Here is a 19,318-nt window from a genome sequence, read left to right as displayed (position 1 = left end):
TATGTAAATCCTACTAACTAATGCCTTTGTTGTTTCACTTTTAGATAATTAATTTTGTTAACCTTTTAGGTTAAATATATTCTTACGATAACAATGAATGATGATGAAAACGAGTCATCAAAACGCAAGAAGAAACATGGGACGTTAGATTGGTTTGTTAATGCTCAAAAGAAAACAAAGACTCAAGATGATTCTTCGTCGACGCCCGATAATATCACACATGGTAGCACCAAATTTCCATCTAGGGAAAGAGAAAGTCAATTTGATGTAAATACATTTCCACATGATCCAGGCTTGAGAAAGAATATCCTTGATTATCATCCCAACGACCAAGATGCAGTGAGGAAAGAATATATACAAAGAGGTCCTTGCCAACCACGTGGTCATCAATTTCTTCAAACAGATTTTGGAGGCTATATGCGTCGCTTTATTCCCACTTGGTTTGATAAACATAAATGGCTTGAATATATTATTGAAAAAGAGGCGGATTTTTGTTTTCTATGCTACTTATTTAGTGACAATGATGAATTTAATGGAAAAGGTGGAGATGCTTTTGTTACGGATGGCTTTAAAAGTTGGAATATGCCAAATAGGTTTGATAGACATGTGGGAGCTGTTAATAGTATCCATAATCGAGCTAGAGAAAAATTTGAGATGCTTACCAAACCCAAAAAGTCGATACAAAGTGCTTTTGAGCAACAATCTACAAAAGCCTAAAAAGAATACCACACTCGTTTGCTTGCTTCGCTACATTGTATAAGGTATCTTCTACATCAAGGATTGCCAACCCGGGGTCATGATGAAAGTCAAGAATCAAGTAATAAAGGAAACTTTCTCGAACTTCTTGAATGGTTAGCAAAACATAATGAGGAAGTTGATAAAGTTGTATTGAAAAATGCTCCAAAGAACTTACAAGTAACCTCCCCTTCCATTCAAAAAGATATCATACATGCTTGTGCAAAGAAACAACTAAACACATTATTAGAGAAGTTGGTGAAGATTACTTTGCAATATTAGTGGATGAATCTGCTGATGTAACTCATAATGAGCAAATGTCTTTGTGCTTGCGGTATGTAGATAAGAAAGGAGACATAGTTGAAAGGTTTCTCGATGTTGTACATGTCGTTGATACCACAACTTTATCTCTTAAAAAGGCAATTTATTCTTTGCTTAAGGAGTATTCATTAAGTCCATCTAAAATTCGAGGTCAAGGATATGACGGAGCTAGCAATATGAAGGGTGAAAGTAATGGCCTTAAAACCCTAATCTTAAAAGAAACCACATCTGCATACTATGTCTATTGTTTTGCTCACCAACTTCAACTAACACTAGTTGCAGTTTCAAAAAAGAGCATAAATTGTGGTTTGCTCTTTGAGATACTTACAAACTTACTGAATGTCATTGGAGTTTCTTGTAAGAGAAAAGAAATGTTGCGAGAAGCTCAAGCTCAAAAGGTTTCACAAGCACTTGATGACAGTAAACTTGAAAGTGGCAAAGGATTGAATCAAGAGTTAAGTTTGGGAAGGCCGGGTGATACTCGTTGGGGATCCCACTATAAACTGATTGTGAATGTTATTTCCTTATATCCTATGATATGCAAGGTTCTTGATAAGATTGGAGATGTATCTTCAAGTTCGGATGACCGGCTAAAAGCGGATGTTGTTGGTTATTCACTTGAGTCTTTTGATTTTATATTCATGATACATTTGATGAAGACTATTTTTGGTGTGGCAAATGATTTGAACAACGCTTTACAAAGAAAAGATCAAGACATAGTTAATGCTATGGTGTTGGTGACATTGACCAAACAACGACTACAACAAGTAAGAGATAATGGGTGGGAACCTCTCTTAAGTTCAGTCATATCCTTTTATGAAAAAAATTGCATCAAAGCTCCTAATATGGAAGATGTATATGTCCCGACAGGTAGAAAAAAACGTGGCAAACTACACACCACAAATCTTCATCATTTTCGAGTTGAAGTATTTGTTGCGATCATTGATTTGCAACTTCAAGAGTTGAAGAACCGATTTGACGAGGTTAGTATGGATTTACTTGTTAATATGGCTAGTTTAAGCCCTGTTGATGATTTTAAATCTTTTGATAAAGAAAAAGTTATTGCACTTGCAAAACTTTATCCTAGTGAGTTTTCAAGTGTTGAATTAGTTCGTCTTGGTGATTAGTTTGATAACTACATCTACGATATGAAAAAAGGCGACAGATTTCAAGGATTGAAGGATCTTAAAGAACTCTCTAAGGAGATGGTGAGATCTAATAAAGATAAAGTTTTTGATCATGTCTATTTACTTATTAAGTTGGTGTTGATCCTCCCGGTGGCGACAGCTAGTGTAGAAAGAGCATTTTCGGCAATGACTTTTGTGAAGAATAAGTTACGCAAAAGTATGGGTGATCAATTATTAAATGATTGTTTAGTAACTTATATAGAGAAAGATGTGTTTTCAAAAGTTAGTGATGAAGTTATTGTTACTCACTACCAAAATATAAGCAATCGACGACAACATTTGTAAATTTTAGTTTTGATATTAAATGTTTTTTTTTTAATTATTAATCAAATTTTATTATGTGCGTACCCTTTTTTTTCTAGATCCGCCACTGTACGCGACTTACAAAATTTTGAAGAAGTATAGAAATGTTTTAGAGATCATTCAACATCTTGTTTAGATAGGCATTGTTGGTAAATAGAAAGACCCAATAATGGCAATTTCTACCGAGTGATACACCTTGCACATTCTCATTATGAATGATATGAATAACTTTTTAATTACAACATTGTACTTTAAAAAAATATACATCAAATTTAGTAAAGCTCAAAAAAGAAACAGATTAATCTGAATTGATATTGACCAAAATTTACCAATTGTCTATTACGCCCTTGATACATAACTTAGCCCCAAGAAGTAAGTTTTATAAATTGTATGCTATATTCCTTTTCAAGGGGAAACTTCACGGTAACCAAGTAAAAAGTCAAGCATGATGGTTCTAGCAAGTATAGGCATATGCAACTCACACCAAAACTTACACCTTTTAATATACACTTTGTTTTTAAAATTCACATGGGCGTGAGTCCACTTGCACTTTTCCCGCTTCCTTAATACCTAACACACATTAAATCAGGATTCAGGTGATAAAGAATGATACAGTTTATGAGATCAACTGATTTAAGATATCAAGATAGAAAACTTCACCTGTGTTAAAAAAAAGGCTAATCACTTAAATGCGGGAGAATGTTGACAGCATCAGCTAGTTCATCCATAATGTCACCATTTGTTCCAAGTGGGATGAAAACATTAGCCAGATAGTTAGGTGGACCACCAGTCCACTCCGGTTCACACCATTTCAATGCATCCCACCATTCATTCTCTCCTTTAATTTCCTTGATATCATTATCAAATGCTTTCATGTAGGATAGTTTCTCAAGTTTTGGGCAATCATAAACGACCAGACTTACCAATTGTGGGGCAACACTTATACCACGAGAGATGCTAACCAATTCAGGGAGGTGTAGAAGTGATATCTTTTTCAAGCTTGGAAGATAACGAGTTGATGTAGAGTTGTAGGATCCCAAACTAACAAGGCTATTGATCATAGTACAGTCTTCAATGATAAGACACTCTAAGCAAGTGAGACTTTCAAGCAACCCCTGTGTAAAAATGGTCCTCAACTCAGGGCATGAATGCATCGCCAAGGTTTTTAGATTGGACAGACACTGACTATGAATTGGACCATTCCAGATGCAAAGGAGACTCTTCATGTAATGAATTGAGAGATGTTGTAATGATCCAAGAACTGGTCTTACAAAAAAATCTTCTAAATGGCGTCCATTGACAATCTGCAGCATCTCATTGCATTCCGACAACAGGCAGAATTTCAGCTTCTCCATCTCCACCAGTCCTAAGGCAGACAAGGACTGGAGAGTCCAGTGGCGGTCCAAGAAAAGAGCAGCAGCATCTGTAAGCGCCATGGAAATAGCTTCTAGGTCCTCCTCGCCATTTGTATATGTGAAGCACTTGGGAAGTTTTACAAAGGTCTTATGAAGGTCAAGTGGGACACGGGATATCAAACGTTGTTGAATGTGACCAACAATGAAACCAAAATTCGACAAATGTTGGTAAATTGGGACCTTTCGCCAGCTCTTTGTCTCCATAAATATGCTCAGAAGTTCTGTGGTTGGGAAATACAATGTCAGAGATTTCAATTTCCGAAATTTAGGCAAAATGTTGATGATAAGTTTGACCTCATCTTCCCACCGTTCACCATACAAATCCACACAAATGCTTAGTTCCTTTAGCCGTAGGAGCTTTGATAAAACTGCTGCAAGAATTATTTGCATACTTTGGTTGCTTTGTTTGTACAAAGAAAACTTCAAGCATTCTAACTTGGTTAGCGACCCAAATTGCTCTGGTAAGCATACAAGTTGTGTTCCTTCTGAATCAAATACCTTGAGATTCTTAAGGGCTCCAATTTCAGGTGGTAGTTCCATCAGAAGGTCACAGTCTCTTATGAATAATTTTCCAAGAGTTGTCAACTTAGAAATGGAAGATGGCAAACAGTTTATGCTCGTGCTGGACAAATCTAGAACTTGGAGGCTCGGCATGTTATCGAAGAATGTGACAGGAATATCAGTCAGATCTTGATTGAAGTGCAAGAACAAATTCACAAGAAGGGGGCAGTTGGGGTTATTTGGAAGCTCGGATATTATGTTATTACTTAAATGGATTTCCCAGGCATCCGACTCTTCAATGTTTGGCATTTTGTTTGGTTCTGAACCATCTTGTTTAGGATAATGTCCATATCCACGAGGTAGAGACTCTACAAAGTAAGTAACTAAAATAACTCGAATCTCATTTCTCATTCTAACACAATTTCCCCCAACTTGCTCTATAAGGAAAGACCGTATAACATCTTCAAAGACATCTTCTGCTTCTTGTTCACCTTTTACCAGGCCATCTTTAGTCCAACTGTTTATCAAAGAAGACTTTTTTAATATGGATCCTATGTAGTGTGATGCGAATTGTACGATGCACCTCTGAGACAAGGATTCCATGCGAGACCAAATGAATCTCAATACCCTCACCATGACATCATTTGTGACACCCATCTGTGATGCTGAAGATGAAGGCGGCTTCTCTAGTGAGGATGATGATGAAGAAGGCTTCTCGAGTGAGGATAATTCGCTTAATGCAAGTACCCATACACCAACATCAACCACGCCTCTCAAAGCCCTTGCAAGTAAAATGATGGCAAGTAAATGGCCATTGCACTTTTCGATTAATTGTGCTGCCATTTGTTGAATTTCAGAGTACTTGCCCACTGTTTCTAGGTCAACATTTGTAGAGAATAATATCCAGGGTAGAAGATGATCCTCAACTCTGATCTCTATATCCACTGGGCAATAAGCATTTTCTGATCCACTTGTAATCACTATCTGCACTGTTCCAAACCATTTGGAAAGATTGAACTCAGGGTCATGCAAATCGATATAAGTGTCACTGCAATCTACGAATAACAAGCAGTTTGGGAACTTATTGATCAGAACGTTTATTTTACTGCCAGTTTCCAAACTTCTTTTCCTCCACAAATGCATCTCTTCTTCTATGTCATTCATAAGCTCTTCGATGCTATCATGTTTTACATGTACACACAACACCATATCAAAGGCTCTTCTTAACTCTGGCATATCCTTTAATATTTCGGCTATTTCAAGAGCACCACTTCCTGCAGTTCCAAGCTTCTTGACTTTCAAATCAGTTATACAACTTATAGCTCGTTGAGTGGCTGAAGCAATTGCACTTGCATGGACTTCTGGTATACCTGACCAAAAACTTGCTAAAGGAACTTGCAAGCCTTCTGGTAAATAGGCCACCATATCAAAAGCAGCATCATCTAAATCTTCTTCGATGTCTTGAAGAAGTTTTTGAATCTCCATCAGGTAGCGTTCATCCCTTGAAGAATCTTGTAACTTTCTAATGTACTTATTAAATGAGGAAAACTTGTCTAAAAGAGACCCAAAGTTGACCTCCGCTTCTTTTTTCATAGGGTAAAACCAGATGAGGTGTAAAAAGTCAATCATCCTCATCAATCCACCAGCTCGTTGTATATACTCCAACTGCATCAATTCATACAAGGACTTCATGGTTTCTTCTTCAGATGGCAACTCTTGAACAATGACTTCATCGTCTGGCTCACTAGCTTGATCAGAATCCTCATCAGAGAACCGGATACTTCTCATTGGAGTCATTTCATATGGTTTCCATATAACATTAAAATCCTTTTCCGGCTCTCTGCCGTCTCTAAAGTAGCTTCCCCCTGAAAAGCAAAATTAGTGTCTTTTAACAAAGGAAGGTGTAAGTCAGTGTCTTATGAAAAAACTTTTACTAATTAATGTGTTCTTCATATTCTGTGAATTTCATTCATAGTAACAAACTAAATTTACCAAGAAATGAACGTATAAACACAAATTGATGCACCAACAGTAAATTATAAATTCAAGAACAAGCAGACAATACAGAAGAAGTATGGCTTTACCTGAGTTCTCTCCGGATGAAAAAAAATATTTCTGCAACCTCCAATCAGATGTAGTTATACCCATTTGGGGAATTGAATTATGATCAGTTCTCTCATGTAATGCCATTATAGACTCAAGACCAAAAAGAACCTGAGCCATTGTAATACGTGGCTCTTGACGATCACGCAAACAGCATTCCACTATTCTTACATAATCATTTAAGCATTTAAGTGAAATCCGACCCCTCAACTCTGGATCAATGATCTGCTCTAGTTTCCCTAGTCTCAAACAGTCTTGAGCCCATCTCACCAATTCTACTTGTTCCTGAACAAGACTTAAATCGATTGCACGCCTCCTGCATAGCACTTCCAATAGAAGCACTCCAAAGGAATACACATCAGTCTTCTTACTTAGTCTGCCAGTTGCCACATATTCTGGATCTAAATACCCAACTGTGCCTACAACGGCAGTACTAATTACATCGGTAGGGTAGTCATCAAAAGGGATTGTTTTAGACAATCCAAAGTCTGCAATTTTTGCTACCCACTGGTTATCTAACAAAATATCTGCGCTCTTCACATTGTTGTATATGACCTCTTGCCCACTACTCCCATTGTGGAGGTATACTAATGCACGTGCAACCTCAAGACATATTTTGAGCCTTTGTGACCAAGATAAAGGAGTGATCCGCTTGTTTAGATGGTCTCCAAGGCTTCCATTGGACATATATTCGTAAACAAGGATCATCTCTTTGGCATCGGTACAATATCCAATCAAACACACTATGTTAGGGTGTTGCAACAAAGGAAGTAAATACACTTCAGTCTTAAACTCTTGGACGCCTTGGGATGAAGTGGACTTCCACCTCTTAACAGCCACAGTAGTTGTTGTTGTTATTCCATTCTTGATTGTGCCTTTGTACACGTTCCCGAATCCACCTTTCCCTATGACCAAGCTTTCATTGAAGTCTTGAGTGGCGGATTGAATTTGAGCAATTGTAAATTGATGGAAACGTTCTCCCTTTGGGGACGATGATGTAGATACAGGTGGCAAATTGGACAGTTTGGATATGTTACCTTCATCTCCCTTATGCAGGAGGGATTTGGCAGACAAAAGCCTTGTGACCTTGCTAAAGTAGCTTCCCCCTGAAATGAAAAGCAATATCAGCATCTTTTTGCAAAGAAAAATATACTCATTAAAGATCATACATAGATAAATACATACATACATACATATGTTTATATATACACACATAGAGGCATTAGTTAGTGAGGTAACTCAGATGATATATACTGCTTAAACAAGCCCCTAGCTAAAGTTCCCATGTTACTATTATTCTTTATTTTTCTTCTTTTTACGATAAAATGATCAAATTCTAATAGTCATCTCTTGTATGTATATTTAGTCTTCACACTTGTATAGGATTGATTACATTAGTTTATCTCTATCTCTATATTATAGTTATCACTTTAGGTGTATATATAAATATATGTTTAGTCTTCATTTGTATTGGGAAACCTAAATTCAACCCAATATAAATTACATTTTCTCTCCTTTATAAGAGGGAAATAATTCTAAAACCATTAGTTTATCTCTATCTCTTGTATTCATTTATCTCATAAGGTCAACTTCAAATTGTGTATTTTGATTTCTGATAGAACAATGCAACAGTTTTTATTATCTACACCTCCTCGGCTCGATCAAAACAACCCTGCTCAATGAACAAAATCTCCAAAGAGAATTAAGCATACACAGTTCTGACAAAATCGAACCCTCTATGCATAATTCAACCAAAGCAGTGTCTCAGTCGAAGAATCAAGATGTAATTCAGAAGTAGGGTTATATAATAGACTAAATGCAGTAGCATATAGTGGTTTAAGGTTGGGAGAGAGAGTGCATACGAAGAGCTAAGCAGTGTGGCCACAATACCATGAAAGTCAGCTTCACTTGTTTTTTAGGCGAAGTATACATCATGTAACTAAATACTTATAATTTTGACTTGTTTTTCATCTTCTGTACATTTCATAGTAACATACTAGATTTACCAAAAAAAAAAAAAAATACATATATTTGCACAAATAGATGGTGGATTATAAATTTATTCACAAGCAGAAAAATATAATTGAGTTTTGGCTTTACCAGAGTTTCTTCGTCCATGGGAGAATTGCTTATCCAACCTCCAATCAGATGTGGTTATACCCATTTGGGGAATAGATTTATGATCACTTCTCTCTTGTAATGCCAATACAGACTCAAGACCAGAAACAACCTCATCCATTGTAACACGTTGATTTTGACTTTCACGCAAACACTCTTCCACTATTTTCACATAATCATTCAAGCACGTATGTAAAATGTGCCCCTTCAACTCTGGATCTATGATCTGCTTTAGTTTCCCTCTTCTCACACAGTCTTGAGCCCATCTCACCAGTCCTTGCTGTTCCTTTTTAAGACCTGTATCAACTACACGCCTCCTGCATAACACTTCCAATAAAACCACTCCAAAGGAATACACATCAGACTTCTTGCTTAGTCTGCCTGTTGCCATATATTCTGGATCAATATCCCCAAGCGTGCCTGAAAAGGCAGAAACAGCAGTACTAACATGGGTAGAGCAGTCATCGAAAGAGATTATTTTAGACAATCCAAAGTCTGTGATTTTGGCTCCCCACTGGCTATCTAACAAAATATCTGAGCTTGTAAGATTGCCGTGTATGACCTCTTGCCCACTACCACTGTGGAGGTAGTGTAATGCACGTGCAACATCAATACATATCTGAAGCCTTTGCGACCAAGATAATTGAGTATTGTGCTTGTGTAGGTGCTCTTCAAGGCTTCCATTGGACATATATTCGTAAACAAGGATCATCTCTTTGTCATCAGTACAATATCCAATCAAACACACTATGTTAGGGTGTCGCAACATAGAAACTAATTGAACTTCAGCCTGAAACTCTTGGGCGCCTTGATTAAAAGCGTGGTTCCACTGCTTAACAGCCACAATACTGGTTGTTGTTCCATTCTTGATTGTGCCTTTGTACAACTTCCCGAATCCACCTGTCCCTATGAGCAAGCTTTCTTTGAAATTTTGGGTGGCGGATCGAATCTCATCAATCGTAAATTGACGGCAAAGTTGTCCCTTTGGGGACGATGATCCGGTCTCCTTACTCGATGCAGGTGGAGGTGGCAAATTGGACGGTTTGGATGACCATGAGGAACTGTAAAGGGAATCATCGCTTCTCCACATTTGTGTTCTTCGCTCTTAGCGCACCAATGACTTCAAAAAGTATTCTAGATCAGAAAACCCACCTGCTCAAGCAAAACTCCCTGTATCAAATCTTGTTGCAGTTTCAATAGCCGGAACTGCTGAACTGCCTCCGGAATTCCCTTGGCCCAACGGAGTCGGTGTGCTTGTATCAACCGTATTATACTTCTCTCCCTACCATCACTTTTCTGCAAAAAAATTCCTCCTTCAATTACTCTGTGTTTCTTGCGACTTATCTTCAGGGCGAGAATGGCGTTGACCAACGGCGCACAAATAATCCACCTACTTGTACCGTCCACGAATGCAATATAGTTTTTAACCGTGCTAATTTATACCTTTTTATACCAATACGGGTGGAATATCACGAACTAATTAAATTCGGGAAAATGATTGTATAATGTAGTAGACTATTATTGTTATATATAATTTGTTTTTTTTTAATTTTAATTATGGTTTATCAATAAATTTGTATTTGTTGTTTAATAAATACTATTTTGATCACCAAATTATCGGTGGTTATGTATTCAAAAAAATATCATTAAATTCATATTTGTTGTTAAATAAACACGGTTTATCATTAAACCAACTTTTATACACATTTAGTCATTTTTTCGGTCCTTTTCTCTTGACCAACATAATTCGAAGAATAAGGAAAACACAAATTTACATTTAGCAACTTCATCTTTTTCGGTCATCATCAATTTTCTAAAATGTCCAAAATATACTATTGTTACCAACTATTGTAGGTTTAATCGATCATGGTGAATTTGTCGACCAAACATAACTTTTCTAGTGAATATTATGAATTTTCCAGTCAAGATTTGTGTGTGTTTTGAAAACCATTTCACCTTCTAAATCTAACACATCAAAACCCATCAAATTTATAAAAATCTACAAAGAATATGAACAACTTAGAAAATTGTGTAAATTTCATAACATGCAAAAAGATTCTCAGACATTTGTTCGATTTTGAAATATCTCAACAACTCAAAAAACCGGGAAAATGTGTTTGTGTTTGTGTTCGTGGGCTAAAGAACTCAATAACTAAACAACTCAGAATGTGCTCATGTTCAAAAAAATATAACAACTCAAAAAAAAAGTTAAAAATTTGAACACAATGGATTTTCAGATATGTGTACAGGATCTTGGTGTAACATTCCAAAATTCAAAGAAATTTAAAATTTTCAAAATCAACCATTAATCAACATTGTTTACAAAAAGAGTCATCGTTTCAAAAGCATTATTTCAAATCAGAGTTTTCTCAAGACCCAGTGACATAAATCAAGAAGTTGTGTACGATCACGCTTTTGCTTTCCCACGATCATCAGTAGTACCAGAAACGATAAACTAAAAATTGTAAGTCAAAGCTTAGTGAGTTTCCCCAAAGTACCTGTAACGCCCCGATTTTCAGGTATTAATTTTATGGCTTTTATTTTCTTAATTTCAAGGTCTACTCGACGAGTTGGATGCTCTAACTCGTCTAGTAGAAGCGGGTTGGGCCACGTGTTTCAGTGACCTACTCGCCGAGTCCAAGATAGGACTCGACGAGTAGGAGCTGGAGGATGAAACCCTAATTTCTGGGGTTTTGCACCCTATTTAAAGGATCATTAGCCTCTTTTAGCCCCTTACAATCCCTTGAGAGTCCAGAAAACCCTAATATGTGTCTGTGCTCCATTGTTGTGTGTTTTAAGCTTTGGAAGGTGGATCTTAGTGAGAAGAGCTTGAAGATCAAGTAGCTAGCAGCAAGGAACTTGGGTGGATCTGAAATCTACCTCAGTTAGCATCCTTTAAAGGTATCAAGTCGTTACCTTGACCTCATTTCCTTCTAGATCTCATTTGGTTAAAGATTAGGGCTTTTCTAGCATATTAGGAAGCTATTCTTGGGTATGAACCAAAATCTAAAGTTGCAACTTCAGATCTGAACTCTCTTTGGTCTCGAAGTCCATAAAGCTTCCAGCTTTAGCAAGTATGAATCTCTCCTTAGGTGTAAAACACCGTTTCAAGCTTGGATTTGAGATTATGGGTCTCTAGAGCCTTGCATGCACGTAAAGTTTGCAGCTTTACGTGATAAACATGCCTTAGGAAACTAGATCTGTAATATGGAACCTTAAAATGGCTTAAAAAGCACCTGTATGGATAAAGGGTTGAAGGGACTCGGCGAGTTGTATGGTCAACTCGGCAACTCCGATGAAGATTGTCGTGCAAGGACTTCTGTATGGACTCGGCGGGTTAACTAGGGTTTTTTCGATATTGGACACGCATGAACTCAGCGAGTTATAGGGAAACTCGATGAGTCAGTGGGGGGATTTCACGACTACTCGATTTCTGGAAGGACTCGACGAGTCGGTGACTGCACTCGACAAGTCGGGTCAACATGGACTATTGACCTTGACCATTGACTTTGACTTTAACCAAGGGTTGACTAATTGACTTCTGGGGTATTTTGGGAATTTATGAACATGGTTCTATGGTGAATATAGGTGGTGGGGGGGAACTGTAATGTTCGTAATTTGGTATTTGTCATTTTAGCCCTCTTAATGCTTAATTTATTTCATGTTGGTCCATATCTAGTATGCTTAGCATATTAGCTCTCTGAATGATTGCGAGTTCACCCACATACACTGGGCGTATGTGGGAGTACGTTGGGCGTACGAAAGGATTGGGCAAACCCTAAATTTTAGGGTTTGCACCCTATTTAAACAAATTAAACCACCTTTGTATATTTTATTGATCAGCCTCCATCACCCTATATCCTAAAAACAAAACCCTAAGTGCCTCTTGTGAGTTTTGAGCTTGAAAGTGAGATTTGGTGGTGTTTTAGTGAAAGAAGAAGAAGAACTCTTGGTGGTTGCTTGAAAGTAGCTTGGGCTTGTAGATCCATGTTCATCATCATCTTTGCAAGCCGTTTGAGGTATAAAGTTCTCTACTTGATGGTTCATTATGCTAGATCTAGTTTTGGGACCTTATTTATGCATTTTTGGGTCTTTTGAGCTAAAGTTGAGCTTTTGATCTACTCCAGAAGCCATGAATGTTAGATCTTAGCTCCATGGAGGTCCCTTGTTCATAAAAATGAGAACTTTATGAAAGATATTGGTCCATGCAAGTGCTAAGAGCCTTATTAAGCTTATTTTTTAGTGTTAGGTCCCATTAAGTCATGCATGGGTATAAAGTTGCCAACTTTACGTATTAAGTCACCTTTTAGGATCAGATCTGAGAGTTTGGCTAAAGGTCTCAACTGATTAAGTGCTTAATGGAGTGGATTGGTGATCTGGGGAGTATGTTAGACGTATCCAGCTGGTACGCTGCGTGTATTGTCCCTGAAAGTAGTACGCTAAGCGTATGAGCTTAGTACGCCCCGCGTACTCAGCAGATTGACTTTCAGTTTGACTTCCTCAGGTTTGGGCTTTTAGCTTTTGGGCCTTGTTGGACCATTGGACTTTTAACTTTGGGTCATGGATAGACTATATACTTTCTCGGGATTAGGTCCATAATGATTTTTGGGCCCAATTTGGAAGTTGGGCCTTATTGGGCCTTGTGATGCCATTTAAGGAATTTGGGCCTTTTGAGTAGTTGGGTTAGGCCTTAGTTTTGGGCCAAGTAAGGACAAGGGTAAAATGGTCTTTTACCCTAGAAATTGGTCAAGTAGCTTAGATTCAGCAGCTAGAGGTGAGTTTCCTCACTGTGTTTAGCGGGTTAAAGGCACCATTGTTGGCTCATGATTTGTTATGTTTAGGATGCTAGTTGTTTGCGCGACTCTTGCATGTGATATGTGTTATATGTTTACCAAGTGCGGCCCGATAACTATCATGTATGCTATTTATCTTTGTAATTATTGCATGTGTTATATGATTATATGTTTATATGTTTATATGTATACCGGGCGGGGCCTGATGACTGACATATTTGTTTACTGAGCGGGGCTCGATGCTGGGCGGGGGGCCTATTATATGTTTGATATGTATGGTATGTGGTATGTTGGAAAACTCACTAAGCTTTGTGCTTACGGTTTTCAATTTATGTTCCATGTACTTGTGGTTCGAAGGGGAAAAGTCCAGAATGATTGCAGCACACATACCACATCGTTCCACATGTTTATATTATGCTGATGAACTTGGATGTTATCGATACACTTTGATTCACCATGGTTTTTATGATATTGTTTGGATAATGGTTTTAATTAATTTAAAAATCGAATTTTTTAGTTTTAATTTTTGGGACGTTACAAATACCAAGAATAAAATAAACCTGCAAATATTAAATCCTAATTCCACTTATACGATTATACCATATATGTGATTCGAACCCGTGACCTCTCACAAATGAATCCCTGACTTCTCACAAATGAAAAAATAAATCCCTGAATTCTCACAAATGAAAATCTAATCCAAAATACTCTAAACCCCTAAATTAATAAACATAGCATTTGGGCCTAGTTACAGGCTTTTCCTCATTGATAAAAAAAACGAAGAAAAAACCCAAAACAAATAGTTATACGCATTAAAGAAATTATCTTAATGGATATAGATATAACTAAAGAATTCATATGTTAATGTTATGTATCAGTAAACATTATTGACAATTCTTTCTTGCCATTAATCATCACTTCAACCACATCCTTGATTATAATACTAGGACAAAAGAGACAGAGACCCTATTTGAGAATGGTTGACCAGTTAAGAATTCCACATTTCTTGGATCACCAATCACCAAGCATCCTTTCTTTCTCCCTCGCTAAAAATCTGCGGTGCTTGGAGAGAGAGAGAGAGACACTTCATATATATCAACCATCTATCCATCCAACCTTTTCGTTCCACCTTCACAATCTAATTTGGTAGAACGGATTCCCAGAATCATCACAAACTTAGTGAGTGAGGGCGGTTTCCGGCAACTAGGAGACCGCTCCACCACCATAAGTTTGCTCGCCTTTTATGTAACCCCGGCCTGAATTCTGGTTTCCAAGGTTTACGGTGAGATCTCTAAACCCTTCAACTTCCTACATATGTAAATCTATCTTCTTCTTCTTCTTCCATCTTTGAAGTTGTTCCAGATTCATATTTTGGGTTGTATAAAATCTGTTAATTAAAGAAACTTACACTACTATCAATCTTCAAAGCCGAGAAGAGGCAAAACTGATACCAAAAAAGAAAATGTCGGGAAACGGGGATGATGAGTTGTCTCCATCTCTTTTGCCATGCGAATGGGTTCGTGGCAAAATGATCGGATCAGGCTCATTCGGGGTTGTTCATTTGGCCATCAACAAATCAAGCGGCTCACTTTTCGTGGTGAAGTCATCCGAATCTCAAGAGGGGGATCAGTCTCTTGAGAACGAAGCTAGCGTTCTCAAGAGCCTGGATTCCCCTCACATTGTACAATGCCTTGGAAAAGACGTTTCCTTCGGCGAAAACGGTCACACAAAAACAAATCTTTTCATTGAATACATGGCAGCCGGAAGTCTCGGTGATGTCGCCGAGAAACTCGGTGGAAAATTAGACGAGGGAGTCATCCGTGTCTACACCCGGGAAATCCTCAAAGGATTGAAGTATCTCCACGATAGTGGAATCGTCCACGGTGATGTTAAATGCCAAAATGTGCTTTTGGGTCCGTGTGGGACCGTAAAGTTAGCTGATTTCGGTTGTGCCCGACGGCTACTGTCGGGCACAGGCACCACTGGAGCCATCAATCGGAAGTTCCTCTGTGGAACTCCGTTGTGGATGGCTCCAGAAGTTCTTAGGAACGAAGGGCTAGATTTCTCAGCAGATATCTGGTCTTTAGGGTGCACCGTTATTGAAATGGCAACGGGGCGGACCCCATGGGGTGAACTCGGGGTGTCGAATCAAATGGCGGCAATTTTGAAGATTGCTTCGAGCAACGAATTGCCTTCATTTCCTCGGGATTTTTCGAAATCCGGTTTGGATTTTCTCAACAAGTGTTTGGTGAGGAAGGCAGAAAGGAGATCTACCGTTGATGAGCTTCTAAATCATCCATTCATCAAGGGCGAAATGGTAATTAAAAAACATGAAATGTATTCGCCGTTGAGTGTTTTGGATATGGGTGATGACGGTTATGGTTCGGATGAGTCTGAGGAGATGAAAGTTATGAGTAAAATACCATTTTCAGTTCGCCGTTATGAGAAGAGAAAGTCGACACAAAGGCAATGTACAGAAAATGAGATGGTGTCACAGGAAAATTGGGTCACAGTTAGGACCTAAAAAGAAAGAATGTTTTAAAAAGAGTTGATGGATGAACGAATGAATGTATGATTGTATAGGATTTTAGGGATGATGTTTTTGTTTGAAAAAGAAAATGTACAGCCAAAAAATAGTTTTTACTAAAACCAGCCCCAAAGTGTTGAATTAGTTTTATTTGTTTAAAATAAAATAAAATAAAAATATTGAATATGAATCGTATCTGTATGCAGGACAGGCTTTGAGATTTTAGAGATCATGTACAGCTTAAAAGTTTTAGGCACCAAAAATAATAAATCCTAAAAAAAATAAAATAAAAAGGATCCATTTGCTATCTAAGTCCACTTCTACATACATTTATTGTGTAAACATGACATTATAATGTTATCCAAGCGCCCTATAGGCCTATATCATCCAACTTCCTTAAACCTTCACTAGAATGTTACTTAACATTAACAAATTGTGTTTTAACATAAATGAAGCGCACTGTTAGAAGGCCAAATACGAAGATAAAATGCAAAATTTCATTATTTTTGCAATCACCAAACAAAAAGGACCAAAATGTACATACTACTCGTCTCATTCTCAACTCGTTGACTCAAGTTTATATGTTTCTTTTAGGATACAATTTTACAAATTTAGAGTCTACGAAAAAACATTACTGGACTGTGAATTGGGCCACAAAATAGTCCTCATATATATAGCATAATTTTTTCATCTTTCTTGATTTTTACATTATTTTCAAGGTGAAAACTCAAAAAAAAAAAAGCTTATAAAAAATCTATTTTCACACCATTTAAGCCTCTTTCTTGTGGAAATTTTCTTTGAAATTTTTACCACAAAATTAAAAGGTTTTTTTTTTCAGGTATCAGATAATAAGAAATTATGAATTTCGTTGATCAGATTTGAGAAATTATAAAGTTCGATATAAAACCTGTAATTTTGCAGATGATATATGCATATTAAATTTTGCATTTGTTTTTTCTTAAAACGACGTTACTTGGAGTCATGTCCATTTCGACATCTGCAAAATTAGTTGTTTTAGTGTTCAGACTTATTTTTTACAACTTTTTGGAAAATAGTAATGTGATTAGACATGTCTTTTTTGTCTTTATCATTATTATTATAGCGGATGTTAACATGGAGCAATATGTTCTGTAGGAATCATTATTTGCATCAAATATAACTATATTTTAGTCATTGACTATATTATGTATTAAAGCACCCACACCAATAACATTCATAGTGAATTTCAAACGGGTGACACACATCATTTTGTGTCCTATCATTTCTAACCTCATATTTCCATTAGCCTTCGCAGATGTTGCATTCTTACCAATTTATATTAAACCCAACATGCCATTGCCATTTGCCACCAAACAAAAGATATAAATCTTGTTTCCCAAAGTATTTGTTCTAATTCGACACAAAAACTACAATAAGTGCCTCATAAAAGGGAAACCTGAAACCTAGGAACATGCATGTATGTCCATGAAGCCATGTCCAACATGACATGAAGTTATTTGCAACAAAAGTCAGTATGTGATGTAGTTAAGTCCCATTGAAAATAAAAGGAATGAAATCTTATCATTCAAGAAGTTGATTGCTTCAAATAAGCAATAAGATCAGCTCGATCTTGTGGTTTCTTCAATCCAGGGAAAACCATCTTTGTTCCAGGGATATACTGCACAACATGAGTTTCACAATTTATAAGAAAAAAGAAAAAAGAAAATGTGATGTGAATTAGGACCTTTCAAGTTTCAAATGATATATGTAGTCTTGTACCTTCTTAGGGTTTAGTAAGTAGTCATAGAGTGTATTCTCTCCCCAGGTCACAGCCATATTCTTGTTGGCAGCAGAATAAGAATACCCTGCTGTGGTGCCAGATTGCCTTCCAAAAAGACCATTCAGATTTGGCCCTGAAGTTCATATGAAGCCATATGAGCATGCTAAAAAAAAAAACTTGAGATAGACAAAGAAATCTTTTACCAAATGCAAAAACTACAAGACAGATGCAATACAACAACATTTTTATGATTCAATTCCACTTGATTGGTAGTAAATTGGACACAAATGGAAGATTCCATCAAAGGAAGGAAATGATCATTCCATTCAATAGTAGATGGAATTCAAATCCGTTCCGCCACTTGGTTTATTGAAAGACAAAAATACTGTTTTTGTGAATGTTTTCCATAGAAGCATTCATCTGCTCTTAGATGCTTATACGTGAGAATGACAAAGATTATGAGAATGATTACAAACAAGTGGTCCTGATTAAAGAAGTCCTACACCTAACCATGTGATCCTAAAGCAGATGAGCTCAATAAACATCAAATCACTACATACAATTAATCGCCAAGAACCCAGAGAGCACACAATTGAACAATATAGCATTCTTTTACCAGGATGTGGCATATGAAAGAGTCAAAAGTATAAAGATCACGACATCAAAAGCATTGCATACGTCGAATCACAGTAAAACGAGAAATCTTCGATAATATAGCAGCGGAAATTATACTAATTCAAATTACAAATAGAGGAAAAGGCAAGTAATAAGCTATTTGGGATTTAGACAATAATGTAAAAACCTTGCTTGTGACCGGCTCCTTTTTCGACGGTGTGGCACTGAGCGCACTTGGTTTTGAATATCTTCTCTCCGACTTTAGCATCGCCTCCTGGTGCTTGCTCGAATGACGCCATTTTCCGGCGAAATAAACGCCGCCAATAAGAATCTTAAAGAGTTAGGGTTTCGACTTTTACAGAGACGACACCGCCTTTCGAGAACTTTCTTCTTTCTTTTACAGGTGTTTTATGGCGTTTACATAAAGGATCGTGGCTTTATTGACGCGGCACACGCCATGAGACATTTATGCCCTCACTTCAAATTTCATCTGACGCTTTTACCCTCATTTGACAAGAAATCTTGTATTTTAGATTAAATTTTTTTGAAAGAGGTATTTTAGATTAAATTACAGATTAAGACCTTGAACTATTGCTTAATCTCGAGGTTCTAGCATATTTAGATGTTTGATATTTTGTTGACGGATTCTGTCAAACACTTTTTGAATGACTATATCCGATCTGTATGTTTGATACATGAGAAAAATGGGTCTGACCTAATTATTGATTTTGCTCCGAAGAAAAAAAAAGAGGTTGACCGAATAGGTGAATGAGATAATGACAATCATGCCCTAATAAAAAAAACACGCCTCCTTCCAATTTCAGCACCTTCAACACTTGTCCCCATTTTACCTAGGCGACGTTGTTTTTTTCGTTTTCCTTGTCCTAGACGTCTTCTTCTTCTTCTTCTTGCCCCGATTTCCAGCAGCACTCTTCCATTCT

At 37.2% G+C, this 19,318-nt stretch overlaps 5 protein-coding genes across 5 annotated transcripts; 3 read left to right on the top strand and 2 right to left on the bottom strand.

The window, feature by feature from the left end:
• Positions 1 to 93: 93 nt before the first annotated feature.
• LOC145076560 (uncharacterized) lies at positions 94 to 717 on the top strand. The gene has a single exon (XM_079022391.1). The coding sequence runs from the start codon at positions 94 to 96 to the stop codon at positions 715 to 717; it is 624 nt and encodes a 207-aa protein (XP_078878517.1).
• Positions 718 to 1,052: 335 nt separating this feature from the next.
• On the top strand, positions 1,053 to 2,183 carry LOC145076559 (uncharacterized). Its single transcript, XM_079022390.1, has one exon. It carries the CDS (start codon positions 1,053 to 1,055, stop codon positions 2,181 to 2,183), a length of 1,131 nt encoding a protein of 376 aa, XP_078878516.1.
• A 572-nt stretch (positions 2,184 to 2,755) lies between these two features.
• Positions 2,756 to 10,081, bottom strand: LOC145072039 (uncharacterized). Its single transcript, XM_079018404.1, has 4 exons — positions 8,666 to 10,081; positions 6,547 to 7,671; positions 3,207 to 6,327; positions 2,756 to 3,116 (listed from the first exon to the last, which is right to left on the bottom strand). The coding sequence occupies exons 1-3, from the start codon at positions 9,771 to 9,773 to the stop codon at positions 3,224 to 3,226; spliced, it is 5,337 nt and encodes a 1,778-aa protein (XP_078874530.1). The 5' UTR covers positions 9,774 to 10,081; the 3' UTR covers positions 2,756 to 3,116; positions 3,207 to 3,223.
• Positions 10,082 to 14,475: 4,394 nt separating this feature from the next.
• Positions 14,476 to 16,207, top strand: LOC145076853 (mitogen-activated protein kinase kinase kinase 17-like). Its single transcript, XM_079022659.1, has one exon. It carries the CDS (start codon positions 14,939 to 14,941, stop codon positions 15,998 to 16,000), a length of 1,062 nt encoding a protein of 353 aa, XP_078878785.1. The 5' UTR covers positions 14,476 to 14,938; the 3' UTR covers positions 16,001 to 16,207.
• A 1,108-nt stretch (positions 16,208 to 17,315) lies between these two features.
• On the bottom strand, positions 17,316 to 18,793 carry LOC145074987 (cytochrome c). The gene is made up of 3 exons (XM_079021294.1): positions 18,565 to 18,793; positions 17,762 to 17,895; positions 17,316 to 17,660 (listed from the first exon to the last, which is right to left on the bottom strand). Exons 1-3 carry the CDS (start codon positions 18,674 to 18,676, stop codon positions 17,568 to 17,570), a joined length of 339 nt encoding a protein of 112 aa, XP_078877420.1. The 5' UTR covers positions 18,677 to 18,793; the 3' UTR covers positions 17,316 to 17,567.
• Between the last annotated feature and the right edge of the window lie 525 nt (positions 18,794 to 19,318).

This window comes from Lactuca serriola, chromosome 9, assembly GCF_051521515.1.
Source record: "Lactuca serriola cultivar US96UC23 chromosome 9, Lser_US96UC23_V15, whole genome shotgun sequence".
NCBI classification, from domain to species: domain Eukaryota; kingdom Viridiplantae; phylum Streptophyta; class Magnoliopsida; order Asterales; family Asteraceae; genus Lactuca; species Lactuca serriola.
Note: the sequence above shows the minus strand (reverse complement) of the source record. Positions and strands in the feature narration are given on the sequence as shown.